This window comes from Tamandua tetradactyla, chromosome 1, assembly GCF_023851605.1.
Source record: "Tamandua tetradactyla isolate mTamTet1 chromosome 1, mTamTet1.pri, whole genome shotgun sequence".
In the NCBI taxonomy this organism is placed as follows: domain Eukaryota; kingdom Metazoa; phylum Chordata; class Mammalia; order Pilosa; family Myrmecophagidae; genus Tamandua; species Tamandua tetradactyla.
The window spans coordinates 43,177,825-43,199,752 of record NC_135327.1 but is presented as its reverse complement, the minus strand read 5'-3'; the positions used below and the strand labels follow the sequence as shown (position 1 = coordinate 43,199,752).

At 41.1% G+C, this 21,928-nt stretch overlaps 1 protein-coding gene across 1 annotated transcript in view; it reads right to left on the bottom strand.

Moving 5' to 3' along the window:
• Nucleotides 1–21,928, bottom strand: part of BFSP1 (beaded filament structural protein 1) — a 49,618-nt gene that overhangs the window by 11,044 nt on the left and 16,646 nt on the right. The window contains exons 3-5 of the mRNA XM_077160919.1: nt 21,363–21,458; nt 17,214–17,306; nt 3,471–3,578 (exon numbers count right to left, since the gene is read on the bottom strand). Of these exons, the coding sequence (XP_077017034.1) occupies nt 3,471–3,578; nt 17,214–17,306; nt 21,363–21,458 (297 nt within the window). The remainder of the gene's footprint in view (nt 1–3,470; nt 3,579–17,213; nt 17,307–21,362; nt 21,459–21,928) is intronic.

The window sequence follows — 21,928 nt, the reverse complement described above, 5'->3', positions numbered from 1 at the left end:
CCGGGGTCCAGCAGCCACAAACTTGAGTGTGCATCGTTGTCCAGGGGCCTATTAAAACAGATGGCCGTGCCCTGTCCCCAGTGCTCTTGATCCAGGAAAGCTGTGACGGGGCCTGAGAAGCTGCATTTCTATCGTGCCCACAGGTGATATTCATGCTGTTGGTCCAGGAAGCACACTGAGACCCCTGCTATGGAAGGTTCTGGAAGCATCAAAAGTCCCCACCACAGGCAGAACCAGCTGCCTCAGCCCTGCCAGGCTGGTACCTCCCACCCCCACCCCACATCACAGTATGGCCTTTGGTTTAAGCTTAGCTACTCCATTAAGCCACTAAAATCCTTCCAAACCAGCAAAAAGCCAACTGTGAACATTCCTTTGAACTAGGCTCTGGAGGGCCCAAGCCCTCCCAGGAAGTCCAGCATTCTGGCCAACCTGGGACCCACCTCTACAGCAGTGGTTCTCAAAGTGTGGTCCCTGCTGAGTCAGAAATTCTGGGGTGGACCCAGCCCACTGTGGTTTCAATTAGAGCCGTGCAGTTGGCAATATTGTGGTTCCTGAGACCTTTGCCCGTTGGTGTTAAACCCACAAATATGTCACGTTTCATGGCAGAAGGAGCTTTACAGATGTAATTAAGGTTATAAAGCAGATGAAAAAAATAGGGAGATTATTTTGCATTATCCCTAATCACATGAGCCCATAAAGGCAGAAGAGGAAGGCAGGAAAGGATGTCAGAAAGATGCAGCAGAAGTAGAAGTCAGAGATTTTGATTGCATAAGAAGGATTTCATGAATAAGAATAGGGAGGGGACCATGAGCCAAGGAATGTGGGTGACCTCTGGAAACTGAGAATGACTCTTGGCCAACAGCCAGCAAAGAAGCAAGGTACTAAGCCTGATGGCCTCACAGAGTTGAATTCTGCCAACCACATGAACAAGCCTGGAAGCAGATTCTCCCCCAGAGCCCCCTGGATAAGGTCTGCACCCTTATTTCAGCCTCATGAAACCCAGAGCAGAGAACCAACCAAAACTGTCCAGACATCCAATCTACAGAACTAGATGTTATTTTAGGCCCTTAAGTTGGTGGCAATTCATTATGGCAACAATAGAAAACAAGTATGACTTGTGTTCTAACATACCCACTTGTATATCACGTTACTTAATAAAGCACATATATTATTCCATCAGAAATGGTTTTGTAGTATTTTGACACCTGCATTTCAGTACAATAAATTGGTTTCTTTTTAATCCTATCTACTTTATTTTGTCTTTAATGATATTTTTCTAAGAAGGGACCTGTGGGCTTCACCAGACCCTTGCCAGAGGGAGGGCGGCACAAAGAGAAGGTCCGGATCCCTGCTTTAGACTGACAACAGCATCTGAGTAAGACTAGCAAGTCTTTCTGCAGCAACTGAGAGTAGAAATGTGTGACCAACCAGAGCTTTTGTTTCATAGTCTCAGAAACCAGGTCAATTCGTTATGAAATCTATTTATACATTCAACAACTACACAAACATACATAAAGAAAGAAGAACTTTCTTTCTGCCTTGGAACTGGAGTTTATCAGGTGAGGCTGGCCTTCCACCTTTCTCAGTCTAGGGCAGTGTTTTTCAGCTTCAGCATTATGACCACAAGAGGAAACACACTGCATGATTGCAAGCCATACACATCACACAAATAAGTGTACACATTCAAACACATACATAGTTCAAATATACATATAAAGGTATACGGAAACAAAGGTTTCACAAACAAATCCTATCTTTTTACTTGCAATGTATTCTGTTCTTTCTTATTCTATTTTACTTGAGTATAGTCAATTTTTTTTTAACGTCGGGCAATTCCACTGAATTGATCTTGTAACCCAATAATGAGTTATAACTTGAGATTTGATAAACAATGGTCTCTAGGACCATGAATGGTCTTGCTTCCCACTTTTCCAATCATACACATGCACGATCATATATGCACACTCACGTGCTTGCACACATACATGCACAGTCACATACATATGCACACTTATACACACTACACACGTTCACACTCACGTGTACACACATACATATAACCACACAGGTACATATATATGCATTCTCACTTATACACATCTGCACACATACACACTCACACATGCATACTCACATGTGCAAACACAGATATATACTCATATATTCACATACACACACACACATTCATGGGTGCACACAGGCCCAAACACACATCCCTTCCTTCTATCCTTTCAGGGCCTCAGAAGAATCCACACACTACCATTGAGGCATCTGGTCCCTGAGCCATCGTCTATTCACATGAGAAGAACAAGTTTAAGGACAGGAGTCCTTTTCTGGAGCCGTGATCTCTAACTAAGGTGACCACTGCAAGAGCCCAGATCCCAGAGCTAGTGTGCACTGGGGGTGGAAATTAGGATTCTTACTCTAAGGCCCCACAATGAGATCCTGAGCACATCTGGAGGACACCAGATAGCTATGATAAGCTATCATGTTTAGACATGACTTTTAAGACAATTTTGATTTTTTTAATCAAAAATAGCATATAATGGTCAAATGTTCTAGATTTTTGGTGAGAGTCCGAGTTTTTAAATTTTTCTTCTCCTTCCCCTCCCTTACACATACTTGTTAAACCAAACATCAATTTTTTTTTTATCTGGAAAATGCAGTTACCCAACCATATGAAGGTGCAGTGTTCTAAGCCAGGTGCACCATGACACCAGAAAGAGCACCAGAAGGAATGAAGGAGAACAAACCGGAAAACTCATGAACCAAGAAGGAAGGTCACAAAAACAGGACTGAGCTTTTCTGTTGAGTTTGGTTTTCCGAGCAAGCCTTCATCACAGCAAAGAAGGGATGGAAATGAGATATTTGACTCAGACAAAGTTCTGACTATAGGCAAAAATCAACTACCAACACAAGCACTCTTCCTGGTTTGTCATCAAATTGCAAAGCAGAGATTTTTAAGGTCATGGGAAGAGAAACAGTAAGCACAGATTTGAGCAAGTGGAGAATTAAAATCCCAGTTTGTGCCCATTTCCTCTTAATCTGAGTCTAGCATGGGCAAAAAGCATCAATTGTAACAGAAATCAAGACAGCACTACCCTGGGCCGGGGCGGGGGGTGGGGGAGAATGTTGACTCAAAGGGGTGCATGAGAAGAACTCCTGGGGAACTGGGGTGACCGCCTGACTCAAATGCCCGGACTTTTCCAGTATTAGCACTGACAGTCCTGCCTCCTGGGAAACCCACCAGACCCAGGCAAATCAGGATATCTGGTCATCCACAGAATGTTCTCTTTCTTGATCTGAGTGCTGGGTACATAGTTGGCAAAAAAGCCTCAGGCTGGATACTTGTGCACTTTTCCATCTGTGGCACTTCAACAAATGTTTTATAAAACCCAGTTTAACCTTCTGGCACTCACACACATGATGTCACTAGCAGCAAGCGGCAGGAAGCAAGGTGGTGGACATACCTCGGCCTGCAGCTTAGACCTCTGGGCCTGCAGGTGGGACAGGACTCCCTGGCTCTCCTCCAGCTCATTCTTCAGGACAGTCACTCTGCGCTCGGTCAGGAGCTTCTCCTATACAAAGAAGTCAAGACTTAGCACTCACCCACACTCTTCAACATCCGAGGAAATCCAAGAGAGGAAAAGGGAGAAGAAGGCAGGGGCCCACCACGACCACTGCTACTACCTTTTCACCTTGTCTTTCTTCCAAGTCTCAATTATCAAATGCTTCTTTAGTGCAAAACACATGAGCGTAAGTGTCAAGGAGACTCAAGCTTTAGATCTGGCTGTGCTACGAACTGGCTAAGAAGAGGCTCTGGACTTTGGCTAAGGTATTTGACCTCTCAAAACCTCAATTTATCCTCTATGAGAAGGAAAACGTGGAAGGTGTGGGATTTTGTTTGGCTCTAATTCTCTGTCTGTGCAAGACAGCATGGATAGTTTGTACTCTGGGCTTGTACTAAGACTTCCCTGCAGCTCAACGTAGGGCCAGCAGGGACAGAAAGGATGGAAAGGAAGCAGGAAGCCTGGGAAAAGCGGCCACACTGCCCCATCAACACTCCTCAGGAGGAAGGGAAAATCCTCCCTCAACCTCTCCACGCTCAGCCAAGCTGGCACCCCTTTCCCAACCATCCTCCCTGCCTATCCAGAAATATCTAAATTGCTTCCCAAAAGCCTGACTGCCTCAGAATAGTAATTTCTGATACCGAGCATGCTGACTCAAAGCCAGCAAAATAAAAAAAAAACTAAAATACACCCAAGTGCTTTCCCTGCTCAAGCCCACACATCCAAGGCAGTTCCCTCCCTTCAAATACTCTGCAACACGACCAGAGCAAACGCTCAGATGCAGAGAAGAGCTAGAGCAGAAGGGCAAGGAAAGGAAGGAAACAAGGCTCCTGTGACCCGACCATGTGGAGAAGGTGGGACTCGGGACTTGAGCTGCAGCGCTCCTTGTCATCCTCACATCTATTCACTCCTGTGCTTCTCGGTGCATGGGGGCACTGGTCTCTCTTTTTGTGTCTCTAGCTCCCTGTGTTTCTCATTCTCTGTTTCTCTGCCTCTCAGCCCCTGTCACCCTGCCTCAAAGATGTACAGACAAGGGGGGGCAGGGAGCAGAAGGGACTTCATGTCCTGGGTTACTAATATATGGGGGAATCTACAAATATGCAAATTCTAGGCCTGTAGCCTCCGGAGATAGCAAAGTGCAACTGTGCTTTAGCACCTCCCACCAGGTGCAAGCCCCTCTCCTGGGGCCCCGCCTCTCCCCGCTGCTGAGCTTGGGGTCACCTTTACATCCTGCCCCACCCCTGCCCACGGGGTGCCTTACACAGGGCGAAAGGATGGAATTGGAATAAAGTGCATAGCAGCATTGTATTTTTATGAATTTCATGCCGGTTTTTATTTTACCTATGCATGTTCAATAAAAAAGATGATGAAAAAGTTTTTTATTAATACTTATTGAAAAGGAAGCCAAACAGCCCGATAGCTAGCAGCTAGCAGCTGGCCTGACACTCAGCTAGGACTGGGCACTCCCTACTTAGAAACAATGCCACCATCATTGGAAGATGTCATCCTGGGATCTGGGGGAATGGGACCAAAAAACGAGACTACTCTGGAATGGTGTGTGAGTGCAGACAAAAAGACCAGCCACCAAAAGGTTCAAATTCCCACTCTGCCTCTTAGCAAGGATGCTGCTGCTTCTTCACAACAACCACCTCAGCCACACTCCATCCTCCTACCTCTGAGACACTTATTCACAGGACTGTCCCCCTCCTTCTGAGAGCACCCCCTGCTCACGGACCCCTCCCCAGCACAGATGCAAACCCCACAGCAAGTTTCTCCCCTACCCTCTCGCTGAAACGCCCCACGGTTCTCCACGGCATGTACTCTCAACCATTGAAGGAAGTATCAGCCCAATTTTATTAACCAGAGGTGGGTCCCAGTTGCCTTTGACTGTGACACTGACTTGACTGCTTTACTGACATGGTAACCAGCCTACCTCATTTGTGCAAAAAAATGACTCAGACATTTTCTAGCACAGTAACCAGAGTCGATGGAACAAACCTGAAAGCAACCATCTAACTCATATTTAGAATTCCTTAGCTAAGATTGATAAAGAGCATGATGTTTTCTCTATCAGTGCTTCTCAAACTCTAAGCTACATATGAATCAGTTGGGGATCTTGCTAAAATGCAGATTCCGACACAGGAGGGCTGAGAGGGAGCTGGGCAGTCTGCATTTCTAGCAAGTTCCCAGCCGATGCTGACTCAGTGATATTGAAATAGGTCTGGACGGTCTCTGTGTTCTTACAACGTTGAATTTTGTTACAAGGGAAGAGATTATATGATTCGAAATATGTGCTCTGATGCAAAACACCTTTGAATTAGAGGGAAAAAGTAAGTTTGAAAAACGAAAAGAAGGTGTCTTCTTGGAAGGGAATTTCTGACAAAGAAAATTAAGGTTTAGGAAAAAATATTTTAAGCTTTCTGTAGCAACCTCGGTCACAGTAATTAAAGAGAGCAGGAATCTGAGTGGTAATTGGTGGGCAACTGGGACAAGAATGTCCCTGTGAAGTCTAAAGAAAAAAAAAGCCACTTTCCAGACTCTCTAATGTCAGTTAGCCAAGTTCAAAGATGTATTCTAAAGCAAAATTGGGGTTTCTTTAACTTTGATATAAAAAAACAATTAAGTTTAAACAAGCAAACAAACAAAATGTCAACCAACCAGCTATCCTAGCCCACCTGTTCTCATACTGCAACTTGGAAGTGCCTGAAATTCTCTGCCTTTCTGGAGAGGCAGGAATTGAGTTGGGGCTTGGCCTCAGCACATTTCTTAGGGACTCCAAGTGTAGGCAAGGTTGCAAACTACTATCCTAGGCCGTCCTCACCAAACTAGCAGAACATTACCATTTGACCAGTCCACCAAACTTTTCCCAAACTACGACAATCTCTGGAAGAGCGGCACAGTTGCATTTTTTATTTGCACCCTTTTGGTGTAGTTTATAGGTATCGTATAATGCATCACAAAACTTTACAAACAACATAAGGGTAAAATATGTTAATATCCTGCTGAACAGCTGGAGAACTAAGAGATTTGGAGCATATTCTTGGGAATAATGCTGTGCATCCAAATCTTTACCTTTTAAAAATCAGCTTCAATAACCTTTATCTTTTCAAATAGTCTTCACCCCACAGACTCAGATAATCATTGTCAGAATCCATACTTGAAAACAGATTCACTAATTGCTTGAGGTGCTTCATTCAAAATTTATGGTCAAGCTGATAACGGAAATAAAATAAACAAGACTAAAAAAAAAATCGGCAAAAGAACTTAACACCTCTTTTGTTGCTCAGATGTGCAACATCTCTCTCTAAGCCAACGCGGCAAGTGAACTCACTGCCCTTCCCCACCTATGTGAGACATGACTCTAAGGGGTGTAAATCTCCCTGGCAACATGGGACAAAAATCCTGGGATGAGCCGTGACCCAGCATCAAGGGATTGCGAAAAACCTTATCGACCAAAAGCTGGAAGAGAGAAATGAGACAAAACAAAGTGTCAGTGGCTCAGAGATTTCAAACAGAGTAGAGAGGTTATCCTGGAGGTTATTCTTATGCATATGAAGATATGCTTTTTAGTTCATGGTGTATTAGAGTGGCTAGAAGGAAGTACCTGAAATTACAGAGCTATGTTCCAGTAGCCATGTTTCTTGAAGAGGATTGTATAATATTATAGCTTTTATAATGTGATTGTATGATTGTCAAAACTTGTGTCTCATGCTCCTTTTATCTACAGTATGGGCAGATGAGTAAACAATATGTATAAAAATAAACAACTAATAGGGGGAACAAAGGTTAAAATAAATAGAGTAGACTGAAATACTAGTGGTCAATGAGAGGGAGGGTTAAGGGGTATGTTGTGTATGAATTTTCTCTTTTTTCTTTCTTTTGCTGGTGTGATGCAAATGTTCTAAAAAATGATCATGGTGATGAGTACACAACTATGTGATGATATTGCGAGCCATTAATTATACATCACGTATGGAATGTTTGTATGTCAAGAATGTTTGTATGTTTGTATGTTAAGTTTTTACAATAAAAATATTAAATAAAATTTAAACATTTTTGAACAGATACTTCAACAAAGAAGATATCTGAAGGTCAAATAAGCACATGAAAATAAGCTCAATATCATCATTCATTAAAGAAGTGCAAATTTTAAAATACAGCCATATTTATTACAATAAAAACAATAAAACAAAAGCAAAAAAAAACCTGTCATTAAGCCTACTTAAAATTGGGCCTAAGAGTCACCCCAAGAGACTCTTTCATTGCTCAGATGCAGCCTCTCTCTCTAAGCTAACTGTTTAGGATTCTTTAGAGAAATGGAATCAACAGAAAATATTCATGAATATAAAATTTATAAAAAGTGTCTCATGTAACTGTGGGAACGTAGAGTCCAAAATCTGTAGGGCAGGCTGTGAAGCTGATAATTCTGTTGGATGGTCTGGACGAACTCCACAGGAGAGACTCACCAGGCCAAAGCAGGAAGAGAACCTGTCTCTTCTGAATCCTCCTTAAAAGGCTTCCAGTAATTAGAATAAGCATTGCTCATTAAAGAAGACACTCCCCTTGGCTAATTACAAATGGAATCAGCTGTGGATACAGCCAGCACGATCATGATTTAATTCTCTGAAATGTCCTCACAGCAAAAGACAGGCCAGCACTTGCTCAACCAGACAAACAGGTACCACCACCTGGCCAAGTTGACACGTGAACCTGACCATGACACTAACTCAGCAGGTGAACTTACTGCCCTCCCCCGTACGTGAGACATGACTCCTTGATATAAATCTCCCTGGCAACATGGGACAGAAATCCTTGGATAAACCAGGACCCGGCATCAAGGGATTGAGAAAGCCTTCTTGACCAAAAGGAGAAAGAGAGAAATGAGACAAAATACAGTTTCAGTGGCTGAGAGATTTCAAAGTCGAGAGGTTATCCTAGAAGTTATTCTTATGCATTATATAGATATCCCATTTTAGTTTATGGTGTACTGGAGTGCCTGGAGGGAAAGTACCTGAAATTGTTGAGCTGTGTTCCAGTAGCTTTGATTCTTGAAGATGACTGTATAAAGATGTAATTTTTTACAATGTGACTCTGTGATTGTGAAAACCTTGTGTCAGATGCTCCTTTTATCTACATATGGACAGACAAGTACAAAAAAATATGGATAAAGAATAATAGGGGGGAGCCAAGATGGCAGCTTAGTGAGGAAGGAGATTTAGCTCATCCTCCAGAGCAGCTAGTAAATAGCCAGGAACAGTACAGAACAACTGCTGGGCCCATGTCAGTGACCAGACACACAGCGTACCCCAGTCTGGACAAGCTGGACCAGATGCAAGCCCACCCAGAACTGTGAGTTCCCCGAGCCCTGCTGGCCGGTGCCCCTCCCCCACAGGCTGCTCCCCAGAGGGGAAAGGAAAGAGATTTTACCAGCAGCAGGGGCTGAGCACAACCAAGGTCCAACTGTGGAATTAATTAACATATTCTGACTACTAAAAATAGGCTCCCAGCTCAGCTGAACCTTGAGTAAAAGCTGAGGTTGCTGGTTTTTGACCTGGTGCAGAGATGGCAGCGCTGATGGAAAAAGAAAAAGAGAAAAAACAAGAGAGAGAGAGGTTTTTTTGGATCAGATAGCACAAAATGCTTGAAAGGGTCTGAGCCCTGAAGGAAAGGACGGGGCATATACGACCTGGAGATACACAGAGCAACATACCAACTTAAGCTCTCGCTTGGCAAACCTGAGGAATGGGGGTCCTACTCTGAAAAGGATTTTTTCCTTTTCTTTTTTGTGGCAGTGTTTCTACAGCTTGACTGCTCTTTGGATACAGCTGTAGGGCTTCTCAGGCTCCAACTGCCCCAGGCATGGGCAGAATTAAGCTTGTTTGAGAGTTTGTCTGCAGGGTGTGCCTTCCCCAGGAGAGGGATGGGGCTCAGCTCAGGTGGAATCCCTCCCTCAAGGAATTCAGACCCCAGAGTCTGGAAAACTGAAGCCATTAAAGCCAGCCTACAACCTCTCCTCTGTCTCAACCACGCCCCTAGCAGGGAGAGTCTGCTGATGTTAAAGGTACCACATCACCTTATGCTGTTGGGACCCACAGGCAGACAAGCACCACATATACTGGGCAGGATAGGAAAAACACAGAGTCCAGAGGCTTATAGATAAGTCTTTCAACCTGCTGGATCTCACCTTCAGGGAATACCTTCAAAAATGAAGGGGGAATTAAAACATTTTTAGACCAAAAAATCACTGAGAGAATTTGTGACAAAGACACTGGCACTGCAAGAAATACTAAAGGGAGCACTAGAGACAGACAGGAAAAGAGAGGAGACAGAGGTGTGGAGAAGAGTGTAGAAATGAAGACTATCAGTAAAGGTAAAAAACAAAAAAAGAAAAAGAAAAATTAGATATGACATATAAAATCCAAAAGGCAAAATGGCAGAAGAAAGTACTGCCCTTACAGGAATAACACTGCATGTTAATGGATTAAACTCCCCAATCAAAAGACATAGACTGGCAGAATGGGTTAAAAAACAGGACCCATCTATATGCTGTCTACAATGACACATCTTAGACCCAAGGATAAATATAGGTTGAAAGGGAAAGGTTGGGAAGATATAGCATGCCAAAAACAATCAGAAAGGAGCAGGAGTAGCTATACTAATATCCAACAAATTAGACTTCATATGTAAAACAATTAAAAGAAACATAGAAGGACACTATGTATTAATAAAAGGAACAATTCAACAAGAAGACATAACAATCATAAATATTTACGAACCAAGCCAGAGTACTCCAAAATACATGAGGCAAACACTGAAAAGAGAAATAGACATATCTACCATAATAGTTGGAGATTTCAATTCTCCACTCTCATCAAGGGACAGAACATCTGGACAGAGGCTCAATAAAGAAACAGAGAATCTGAATAATACAATAAATTAGCTAGACTTAACAGACATCTATAGAACATCACACCCCACCACAGCAGGATACACCTTTTTCTCGAGTGCTCATGGATCATTCTTAAGAATAGACCATATACTGGGTCACAAAGCAAGTCTCAATAAATTTAAAAAGATTGAAATCATACAAAACACTTTCTCAGATCACAAAGAAATGAAGTTGGAAATCATTAATAGGCAGAGGGCCAGAAAATTCACAAATACATGGAGGCTCAACAACACACTCTTAAACAACCAGTGGGTCAAGGAAGAAATTACAAGAGAAATCAGTAAATATCTTGAGGCAAATGAAAATGAAAACAAAACATATCAAAATTTATGGGATTCAGCAAAGGCAGTGCTAAGAGGGAAATTTATTGCCCTAAATGCCTACATCAAAAAAGAAGAAAGAGTAAAAATCAAGGAATTAACTGTTCACTTGGAAGAGCTAGAGAAAGAACAGAAAACTAACACCAAAGCAAGCCAAAGGAAAGAAATAATGAAGATTACAGCAGAAATAAATAAAATTGAGAACATGAAAACAGTTGAGAAAATCAACAAAACCAGAAGTTGGTTTTATCAGAAAATCAATAAGATTGATGGACCCTTAGCGAGGCTGACAAAAAAAAAAAGAAAAAGGATGTAAATAAATAAAATCAGAAATGGAAGAGGAGACAAAACCACTGACCCTGCAGAAATAAAGGAGGTAATGAGATGATACTATAAACAATTTTATGGTAATAAACAATGTAGATGAAATGGACAACTTCCTAGAAAGGCATGAACAACCAACATTGACTCGAGAAGAAATAGACGACCTCAACAAACCAATCACAAGAAATTGAATTACTCATTAAGAAGCTCCCAAAAAGAAAAGTCCAAAACCAGATGGCTTCATGTATGAATTCTACCAAACATTCAAGAAAGAATTAGTATCAATCCTGCTCAAACTCTTCAAAAAAAATTGAAGAGGAGGGAAGGCTGCCTAACTCATTCTATGAAGCCAACGTCACCCTCATACCAATGCCAGACAAAGATACTACAAGAAAAGAAAATTACAGACCAATCTCTCTAATGAATATAAATGCAAAAATCCTCAACAAAATTCTTGTAAATCGAATCCAGCACCACATGAAAAGAATTATACACCATGACCATGTAGAATTCATCCCAGGTATGCAAGGATGGTTCAACATAAGAAAATCAATTAATGTAATACACCATATCAACAAATCAAAGCAGAAAAACCACATGGCCATCTAGATTGATGCAGAAAAAAGCATTTGACAAAATTCAACATCCTTTCCTGTTGAAAACACTTCAAAGGATAGGAATAGAAGGGAACTTCCTCAACATGACAAAGGGAAAATATGACATCATCCTAACATATATGATGATGATATATGTCATCATCAGCTAACATCATCCTCAATGGAGAAAAACTGAAAATTTGCTTCCTAAGATCAGGAACAAGACAAGGATGTCCACTATCACCACTGCTATTTAACATCATGTTGGAAATTCTAGCCAGAGCAATTAGACAAGAAAAAAAAATACAAGGCATCAAAATTGGAAAGGAAGAAGTAAAACTCTCACTGTTTGCAGATGATATGATAGCATACATCAAAAACCCTGAAAAATCCACAGCAAAACTTCTAGAGCTAAAAAATGAGTACAGCAAAGTGGCAGGTTACAAGATCAATACTCAAAAATCTGTAGTGTTTCTATACACTAGTAATGAACAAACTGAGGGGAAATCAAGAAAAAAATTCCATTTACAATTTAGGAATAAATTTAACTAAGGATGCAAAAGACCTATACAAGAAAACTACAAGGAATTGTTAAAAGAAATCACAGAAGACCTAAATAAATGGAAGTGCATACCATGTTCATGGATTGGAAGACTAACTATAGTTAAATGTCAATTCTACCTAAATCGATTTACAGATTCAATGCAATACCAATTAAAATCCCAAAAACTTACTTTTCAGAAATATAAGAACCAATGACTAAATTTATCTGGAAGGGCAGGGTGCCCCGAATATCTAAAAATATCCTGAGAAAGTAAATGAAGTCGGAGATCTCACGCTACCTGATTTTAAGGTGTATTACAAAACTACAGTGCGCAAAACGGCATGGTGCTGGCATAAAGATAGATATACTTACTAATGGAATCAAATAGATTGTTCAGATGTAGAACTTCTCATCTACAGACAATTGATCTTTTATAAGGCAGTCAAGCCAACTTATCTGGGAGAGAACAGTCTCTTCAATAAAATGGTGCCTAGAGAACTAGATATCTACATGCAAAAGAATGAAAGAGGATCCATATCTCACACCCTATACAAAAATTAACTCAAAATAGATCAAAGATTTAAACAATAGATCTAAGAACATAAAACTTTTAGAAGAAAATGCAGGCAAATATCTTATAAATCTTATAATAGGAGGTGGTTTCTTAGATCTTACACCCAAAGCATGCGCATTGAAGAAATAAATAAATAAATGGGAACTCCTCGAAATAAACACTTCTGTGCATCAAAGAACTTTGTCAAGAAAGTAAAAGACAGCCTACACATTGGGAGAAAATATTTGGAAACTATACATCAGATAAAGGTCTAGTATCCAATATATACAAAGAGATTGTTCAATTTAACAATAAAAAGATAAACAACCCAATTACAAAATGGGCAAAAGACATGAACAGACACTTCTCAGAAGAGGAAACACAAAAGGCCAAAAGGCACATGAAAAGATGCTCATCTTCCCTGGCTATTAGAGAAATGCAAATCAAAACCACATGAGATATTATCTCACACCCAGCAGAATGGCCATTATCAATAAAACAGAAAACGACAAGTGTTAGAGAGGATATGGAGAAAGAGGCACACTTATCCACTGTTGGTGGGAATGTCAAATGATACAACCACTGTGGAAGGAAGTTTGGCAGTTCCTCAGGAAGCTAAGTATAGAATTGCCATATGAGACAGCAATACCATTGCTAGGTATTTACTCAGAGGACATGAGGGCAAGGACATAAATGGACATTTGCACACCAATGTTTATAGCAGCATTATTTACAATTGCAAAGAGATGGAAACAGCCAAAATGTCCATCAACAGACGAGTGGGTAAACAAGCTGTGGTATATACATACAATGGAATATTATGCAGCTGTAAGACAGAATAAAGTTATGAAGTAGGTAACAACATGGATGGACCTTAAGGACATTATGCTGAGTGAGATTAGCCAGAAACAAAAGGACAAATACTGTTTAGTCTCACTGATATGAACTAACATTAGTGAATGAACTTGGGGAATTTCAGCTAAGAACAGAGACCATCAGGAGATAGAAATAGGGTAGATATTGGGTAATTGGGGCTGAAGGGATACAGATTGTGCAACAGGACTGATAGTAAAAATTCAGAAATGGATAGCATAATACTACCTAACCGTAATACAACAGTGTTAGTACACTGAATGAAGCTGAATGTGAGAATGATGGAGGAGGGCTGGGGGCATAAATGAAATCAGAAGGAAAGATAAGCAATAAAGACTGAGATGGTATAATCTTGGAATGCCTACAGTGTACAATGATAGTGACTAAACATACAAATTAAAAAATGTTCTTGTGGGGCGGGCCGCGGTGGCTCAGCGGGCAAAGTGCTTGCCTGCCATGCCGGAGGACCTCGGTTCGATTCCCGGCCCCAGCCCATGTAAAAAACAAACAAACAAACAAAATACAATAAAACAAGAAAATGTTTAAAGATGTTTCCCTTCCTTCCTTCCTTCTCTCTGTCTTTCCTTCCCTTCCTCCCTCTCTCTTTAAAAAAAAAAAAAAAAAAATGTTCTTGCATGAGGAAGAACAAAGGAATGTCAATATTGCAGGATGTTGAAAATAGATCATAATTCTTATTTTAAAGCTTTAACTTATGTGTAAGACTAAAGCAAAAAATGTTTATTTGGTACAAAACTTATAATTGGACTAGTGCATGTCCTAATATAACTTATGTGGACAATTTAATTGAATGCCATAAGTACATGGAACCTTGAGTAAGGCATGATATTTTGTAGGTTTGTCCAGAGTGATGCCCTGATAAATCCCAAAGTGATCTGAATAGTGAATAAAAAAATATTTGCAAAGTCCCCTTGGGGGAATGCCAAGAAAGGGGGAAAGTTCAACTTCCTGTGTGGAGAATTTCTGATATTCTCACAAGCAGTGGGGACAACCAAAGCAGTAGGCTGAGCCCCCAATCTTGGGGTTTGTTCATATGAAACTTAACCCCGCAAAGCATAGGTTAAGCCTATTTAAAATTAGGCCTAAGAGTCACTCCCAGGGAACCTCTTTTGTTGCTCAGATGTGGCATCTCTCTCTGCCAACAAGACAAGCAAACTCACTGCCCTCCCCCTCTCTATGTGGGACATGCCTCCCAGGGTGTGGACCTTCCTGGCAACATGGGACAGAAATCCTAGAATGAACTGGGACTCAGTATCAAGGAAATGAGAAAACATTCTTGACCAAAAGGGGGAAGACAGAAATGAGACAAAATAAAGTGTCAATGGTTGAGAGATTCCAAACAAAGTTCAGAGGTTATCCTGGAGGTTATTTTTACACATTAAATAAATATCATCACTTTAGTTAAGGTGTAATGGACAGGCTAGTGGGAACTGTCTGAAAATGTAGAGCTATGTTCCAGTAGCCATGTTTCTTGAAGATGATTGTATAATGATATAGCTTTCACAATGTGACTGTGTGATTGTGAAAACCTTGTGTCTGATGCTCCTTTTATCTACCTTATCAACAGATGAGTAAAACTAATGGATCAAAAATAAATAAATAATAGGGGGAACAAATGTTAAAATAAATTTAGTAGATTGAAATGCTAGTGATCAATGAAAGGGAGTGTTAAGTGGTGTAGAAAAAAATAGGGGAAACAAAGACTAAAATATATTGAGTAGATGGAAATACTAGCAATCAATGGGGGGGGGTAAGGAGAATGGTATGTTACGAGTTTTTTCTTTTTATTTCTTTTTCTGAATTGATGCAAATGTTCTAAGAAATGATCATGGTGATGAATATACAACTATGTGATAATATTGTGAAGTACTGATTATACACCAAGAATGAGATGATCATATGGTAAGAATGTTTGTATGTTATGCTTAAAAATTTTTTTTTAATTAAAAAAAATATATATATATATTATTCCATCACACTGGCATATAGCCAGCCTCTTTTATCCAGCAGGCATGAACACTCCCATGTCAAAAAGGATCACCATATTTCCTTGTACGAAAAAAACACAATCTACTTACCCAATTTCTTTCCTTTTTTCAAACATTTAAGCTGTTTTCAATTATATGTCATATAAATAATGCTGTGATGAATACCTCTGTATATACCTCTCTAAATACTCATCTTGTTATTTTCTTTCGGTGAATTCCCAAAAAAACAGAACTGCTGGGCCAAAGAAACATATTGCCCAACCGCCTTCCAGAAAGGTTGTACCAATTTATGCACACCACTAGTGGAGAGTGACACCCTTTTGACCTCACTATAACTAGTACTGGGTATGATCATGAATTTTAAAAATTTGTTTTTATTTTTCAATTAAATTGTCCTCATTATAGGAAATTACAGAAATGATACAGAAGAAAAGTAAAACTACTTATGATCTCACCATCCAAAGGTAAATACTATATATACCAGATGGTATACATCTTTTCAATCTTCCTTTTTCTATGCATATGTGTTTTTTAAAAGATTGTTTTATAGAAATTTTAGGTTTACAGGAAAATCATGCAAAAAATACAGCTTTGATACCATCGCATTAGTGTGGTACCTTTGTTACATTGACATAAAAATATTAAAAGTGTACTATTAACTACTGTGCACAGTTTACATTTAATGTTTTTTCCCCATTTACCATTCTACTATTAACACCCGGCACCAATGCGGTACATTTGGCATGATCATGATTTGTACCCTTTCCTAATGTCATAGGTAGAACAGAGAATCACGTTATTGTTTTAATTAGCATGACCTTGGTTTAGCAGTAAAGATGAATGTTTAAAAAAAGAATAAATCAATAATAGAGGGGACAAAGGCTAAAATAAATTAGGTAAACGGAAATACTAGTGGTCAATGAGAGGAAAGGGTTAGGGTATGGTATGCATGAGGTTTTTCTTTTTTCTTTTTATTTCTTTTTCTGAAATGATGTAATGTTCTAAGAAATGATCATGGTGATGAACACACAACTATGTGGTGATACTGTGAGCCACTGATTGTACACCATGTACAGAATGTATGTGTGTGAAAATTTACCAATAAAAATATTTTTAAAAAATACCTGCCATTATCAATTGCTGGCAAAGTTGCAAAACAACAGAAATTCTCATACAGAGCTGGTAGGGAGGTACCCAATTTGGCAAACATGTGGCAGTGTCTTATAAAGTATATGAGAAACGGCAGTCCCAACCTTCTCAAGCGGAAATACCAAAGAAAATGATGAGGGTCAGGTTTACGTCCTCAATTGCCCAAATGCTAATGTTCACAGTATGAATCGAAGAACGTAAGACTGAATTCTAAATGGGATGGCCCCTCCAGTCTTGCGCAACGCCTTTCTCTGGGTCTCAGGCCAGGAGGCCCGAGAGTTCCCTCCAGGACTGGTTTGCCTCCCCTGCAGCCTCGGGTCAGATCCTTACCTCACCCATGCCACCTGTAATGGCGACCGCTTGAGGAGTGGCTTGGATAATCTGTTGCAGGACATTGACGTAGGTCTGAATTTCCAGAAGATTCTATTGGGTAGAGAGGAAGGAACGCATTCTCATTAGATGTGAGCTGACTGAGTTTTCCTGCCAGTACTGGGTGAACCCGGGGTGACATGGGATAAAAGACATCCCAGAAGAGGAAGATGAACGGGCTGCCCCTTCTGGCCCCACCCACCATATGTCCACCACTGGAGGGGGCACCTCACATCTCCTTTAACCTTCACAATAACAGCAGGGCTGAAGAATACACTGAGCTGTGGCGTTATTTTGTGTTTCCCTTCAATGACTGCTGTCTGTTGCTGTCTTCCTAGAGCCCTGGATGGCAGCAGGGATGGAGAAAAGAAAGAAGCCCTGGACAGTACAAAGGACATTTTCTGACACGTGGGCTGGTCAGTGTTTCAAAGGACAAGGTTTGGTTGGCCAGACCTGGACTAAGTCACTCATTAGCTGTGTCGTGTGGCCTTGGCAAGCTTTTTCAGTGTCCTAATGCTCAGATTTTTCTGTAAAATGAGCAAAACTCTCCACTGTGGGTACCAGAGTTTCTTTACCAGCCAGTACACCTGTCCCCAGCTCTGTGAGTGGATGGCTGATAACATAGCACAACTATCCCCTCCCTGGAGAACTCTCTTTGGCCAAACAAAAGCCAACTTGCCCAGAAGACTGCTCAGCCCCCATGCACCACCCCCTACAACCTAAGCCAATGACTGGCCTTCGTGCCAGTCATTCAATGGGACCAACCCTTCGGGGCGATGCATGCTTCAAGCTCCTCATGGGATCAGGCTGAGGCTGGACTCTAGCTGAGACCATTTTCTTGCTCACCTTCTTCCCCTGCCCTAGCTTGCTTCCCTCGCTCTCCTTCTCCTAAGAACATGTCACTTAAAAGTCAGTTGCACAAAATCACCACCTCAGGCTCTGCTCATAGGAAACCCGACATAAGATGCCGTCTCATAAGGCTGCTATTAGGACTCGTGAGATAAGGCATGGAAGTGTCATAGTGTGAGCCCCGGTGGTCATCATTATTCTACATAACCTTAAGGAATGCTGGCAGCTGCTTAAAAATTGCCCCCATGCACTGCCCTGTGGGTTCCCCATAAAGTAAAGCAGAGGCAAAAAGATGGGTGGGAAGAGAGAACAGGCCCAAGGCTTAATGAAAAGCTGGAAGAACATCAAAGGGAGGGGAAAATCACTTCATGTGAGCATCGGGACAGGCCCACTTTCCTGATGAAGGTACCCATGGGGAAAGGAAAAGAAACTGATGTTTGCTGAGCACTTACTAAGTTACAAATTGGAACAGGTGCTTTGCCTACATGATCACACTGTCTTAGTTTGTATTTTCCCAGAAGCAGACTCTGAGGAAAGGATCTGAGTATAGCAGTTTATATGGGAGATGATGCCAGGAAATATGAATGGGGGAAGGGGAAGGGAGACAAGGAAGGGAGGAAAGCCAATAAGGGGTTTGTTGTCAAGCATATAACTTGACAACAGGAACTTAATCCAAATGGGGAGCTCGGGGAGCCATACTGAACATAAGCTTCTGAGTTTCTCACCATCAGGAGAGAGAAGGAGCTGGGGTATGCACCCACCATCCCCCATCAGTCATGGGTTAAGAGCAATAATTGTCCAACACTTCCCTATCAGGCAGAGCAGCCTTCCGCTGCTTGGAGAAGTTCAGAGGCAAAGAGATGCAGATACTGGCAGCCAGAGGTAGGCTGGAGCCAACTGGAGAGAGAAACCCAAAGGTAATGCCAGGTGCCCACAGGTCTGCTACCCTCTGTTAACTCATACAACTGTGCTGGGAAGGAGACTCCAGCATTTGCATTTTAAAGAAGACAAGACCCAGGGAGGTTAGACCACTTGCCTATAGTTATACAGCTCCAGCATTTGAAGTCTGACTCTGGTAGCCTGGTATTTTTTCACTAAGTCAAGGCCCCCTAAAGTCAAGCCTATGAGAAGTGGGCAGTGTGTGAGGGAGTAGGGCACTACATGAGAGGAGTTTCCTGAATACCATATGTTCCCTTCATTAACTAGCTCAGAGGCAGGGCTAAAAAAGAAAACATCTGCATTTTCAGAGCTGAAATGGTTGCCTTATTGTAGCTTAATCAAGTTGGATCTAGGTAGAATCACTTTGTGAATTGTAAACTATATTCCTCTGTATGTATCTGGCTCATCAAGTGCTCTCCAGTGACCAACCCATCATCCACTTGGTTGGGGTGGGGGGCGGAAATGCACACAAAAGGTAGCACACTAAAGTCTCCCTGACTGCGTGGGATATTACCCCCAGGGATGAGCCTCGCCCTGGCACCATGGGATCAACAATGTCATCCTGACCAAAACGGGGAAAAGAAGTGTTACAAATAAGGTATCAGTAGCTAAGAGAGTTCAAATAGTCAAGAGGCTACTCTGAAGGTCACCCTTATGCAAGCTTCAGTTAGACATTGCTACTGTGGGGGGTCAGGAGCAATAAATCAGGCCCTAGCAAGAAGGTATCCGGAGCCACAAGATCCAGGGCGGGAAGTTCCCAAGAGTTAAAAATTGAACAATAATCATTGTTAAGAAACTAAAAAATGGGATGTATTGTGCATTTCTCTGCTTCTGTAGATAAGATTGCTTGCTTACAGCTGCAAACCAAGATGTGGCTCAAAAAGATAAGGTCCTTTTTTCTGCTTCTGTGGATATGCTTGTGGTTTTTACCTTTATAAGCCCCCCTTGAGAACTCCTCGGGGCTGCTCTCTGATTCCTCCTTCTTGAGTTTCTGAAGCAGTCGCCAGCTGGCTAATAAAGACTCCTAATTGGCTTGCAAATTGCTTTGACTTGTGTCGTCTCTCTTTTGGTGTGCCCCACAACAGCTACCTACCATAACTTGCCAAACCCCAACCAAAATCACTCCAGCTAATTCTAAAGAATACCCAGGGTGTTATATAAGATTCTACAAAGGCTCCATGCATTAGGGTAACTTTACAGAAACCTACAACCTCCAGATGGGACCGTGGACCAGATAAGTCCTGAAATGCAGAGGGGATAGCCTTTCCAGAATATCAACTAGTTCCATCCCCCTATCCCATATTATTGACAGACCCTTCCAACATGAAAAAGTTAGAATGGGCATAACCCAAATACCCCTAAAGAGTGGGAGAAAGACCAACAGTGATGGTGGAGTTAATACAGAGAAGACAGGGTTTAACAAGTGAGTATGAGTGCTGAATCATTACGTTGATATTTCTATTAGTCTCCATTATCTTAGGGCAATTAGAAGTAAAAATCCAAAATTGTGGAATTGAAACCCATACCAAATTCTGAAATCTGTTCTACAACTAATTGTTGAGGTGTGCTTTGAAATTTATTGCTTTTCGTATATGTGCTATTTAAAAAAATAATAATAATAAGAGAGAGAAAAAAAAGAATTGCATCTCTGAAAACGATATTAGATTATCTGGATTCAGTATTTTGCATTTCGCTGCAGCAAGAGGGAAACCTAAATTGGTTTATTTAATATTGACTTATTCTTTGTCAATTGAACAAACTAGATTTAAGTGTTGCAACTCCCACAGCTTGAAAATATATGAGTAAAAGTTTTTACAATTTACAAAATAATGTTTGTAATGTTTCCTTGGCATAGGTTCATGGAGGACAAATATCACAGATGAAAAGTTCTCTGTTTGGCTTAAGGAGAAAACAACACAGTTATGATTTCAATCAGGACTAAACTCCATTTATATTCACTAAAAATATTTTTTTAAGGTCAAATATTCTGCATTAAATTAATAAACTACCCATTCCCTGCTGCAAAGATGGGAAATCACGGAAAATTATAGATTTCTTATGATATCAGGAAATAAAGTAACATTTTGATTTTATAAAATAATATTTTTCATTAAGAATTTCTCTTTGGTTTCCACTTAGAGTACAAAATTTCATTGTATATGATCTTGTTAATTGAATCTTTATGGAAATGAAATAAAAATGGCAATAAAAATTTCAATTCCAATAAAAAAAAAAAAGGTAATGCACTGTAGCAGGCCTAGACTTGTCTGATCAAATCAAATTGGGCTTTTGGGGGAAGGGCTTCAGAAGGAACGCAGTTACCTTTTTGTACCTGTCCTTTGCTGCACCGATATCATCCTGCAGAAACTGGGCTTCAATCTGAAGGCGCAAGTTATGCAGTAAAGCTTCATCTGCTTCCTGTGATAAGAAAGAGAATCATAGGCCTCGGGCCTGGGCGTCAAGTCAAAGGATGTGTGAGCATGCAAACTGCCTGGAGGTCTGCTAAAATGCAGATGTTCCTTCAGCGCGTCTGGGAGGGGCCTGAGATTCTGCATTTCTAATAAGGTTTTGGGTTAATACATTGGACCTGGTCTAGAATAATAGTTTACATGATTTTCCCCCAGGGGACATTTGTCAATGTCTGGAGGCATTTGGGGGGGGGGGGCGGTGCATGGTCTGGGAATAGAACCCGGGTCTCCTGCGTGGAAGAGGAGCATTCTACCAAGCTGAACCACCCGGGCAAGCTTGGAGGCGTTTTTAATTGTCAGGATTTGGGTGCCACAAGGATGTGGGTGTCATGACCAGATAATACTGGCACCTAATAGGTAGAGTCCAGAGATGCTGCTAAGCACCCTGCCATGCACAGGACAGTCCCGCACAACAGATAA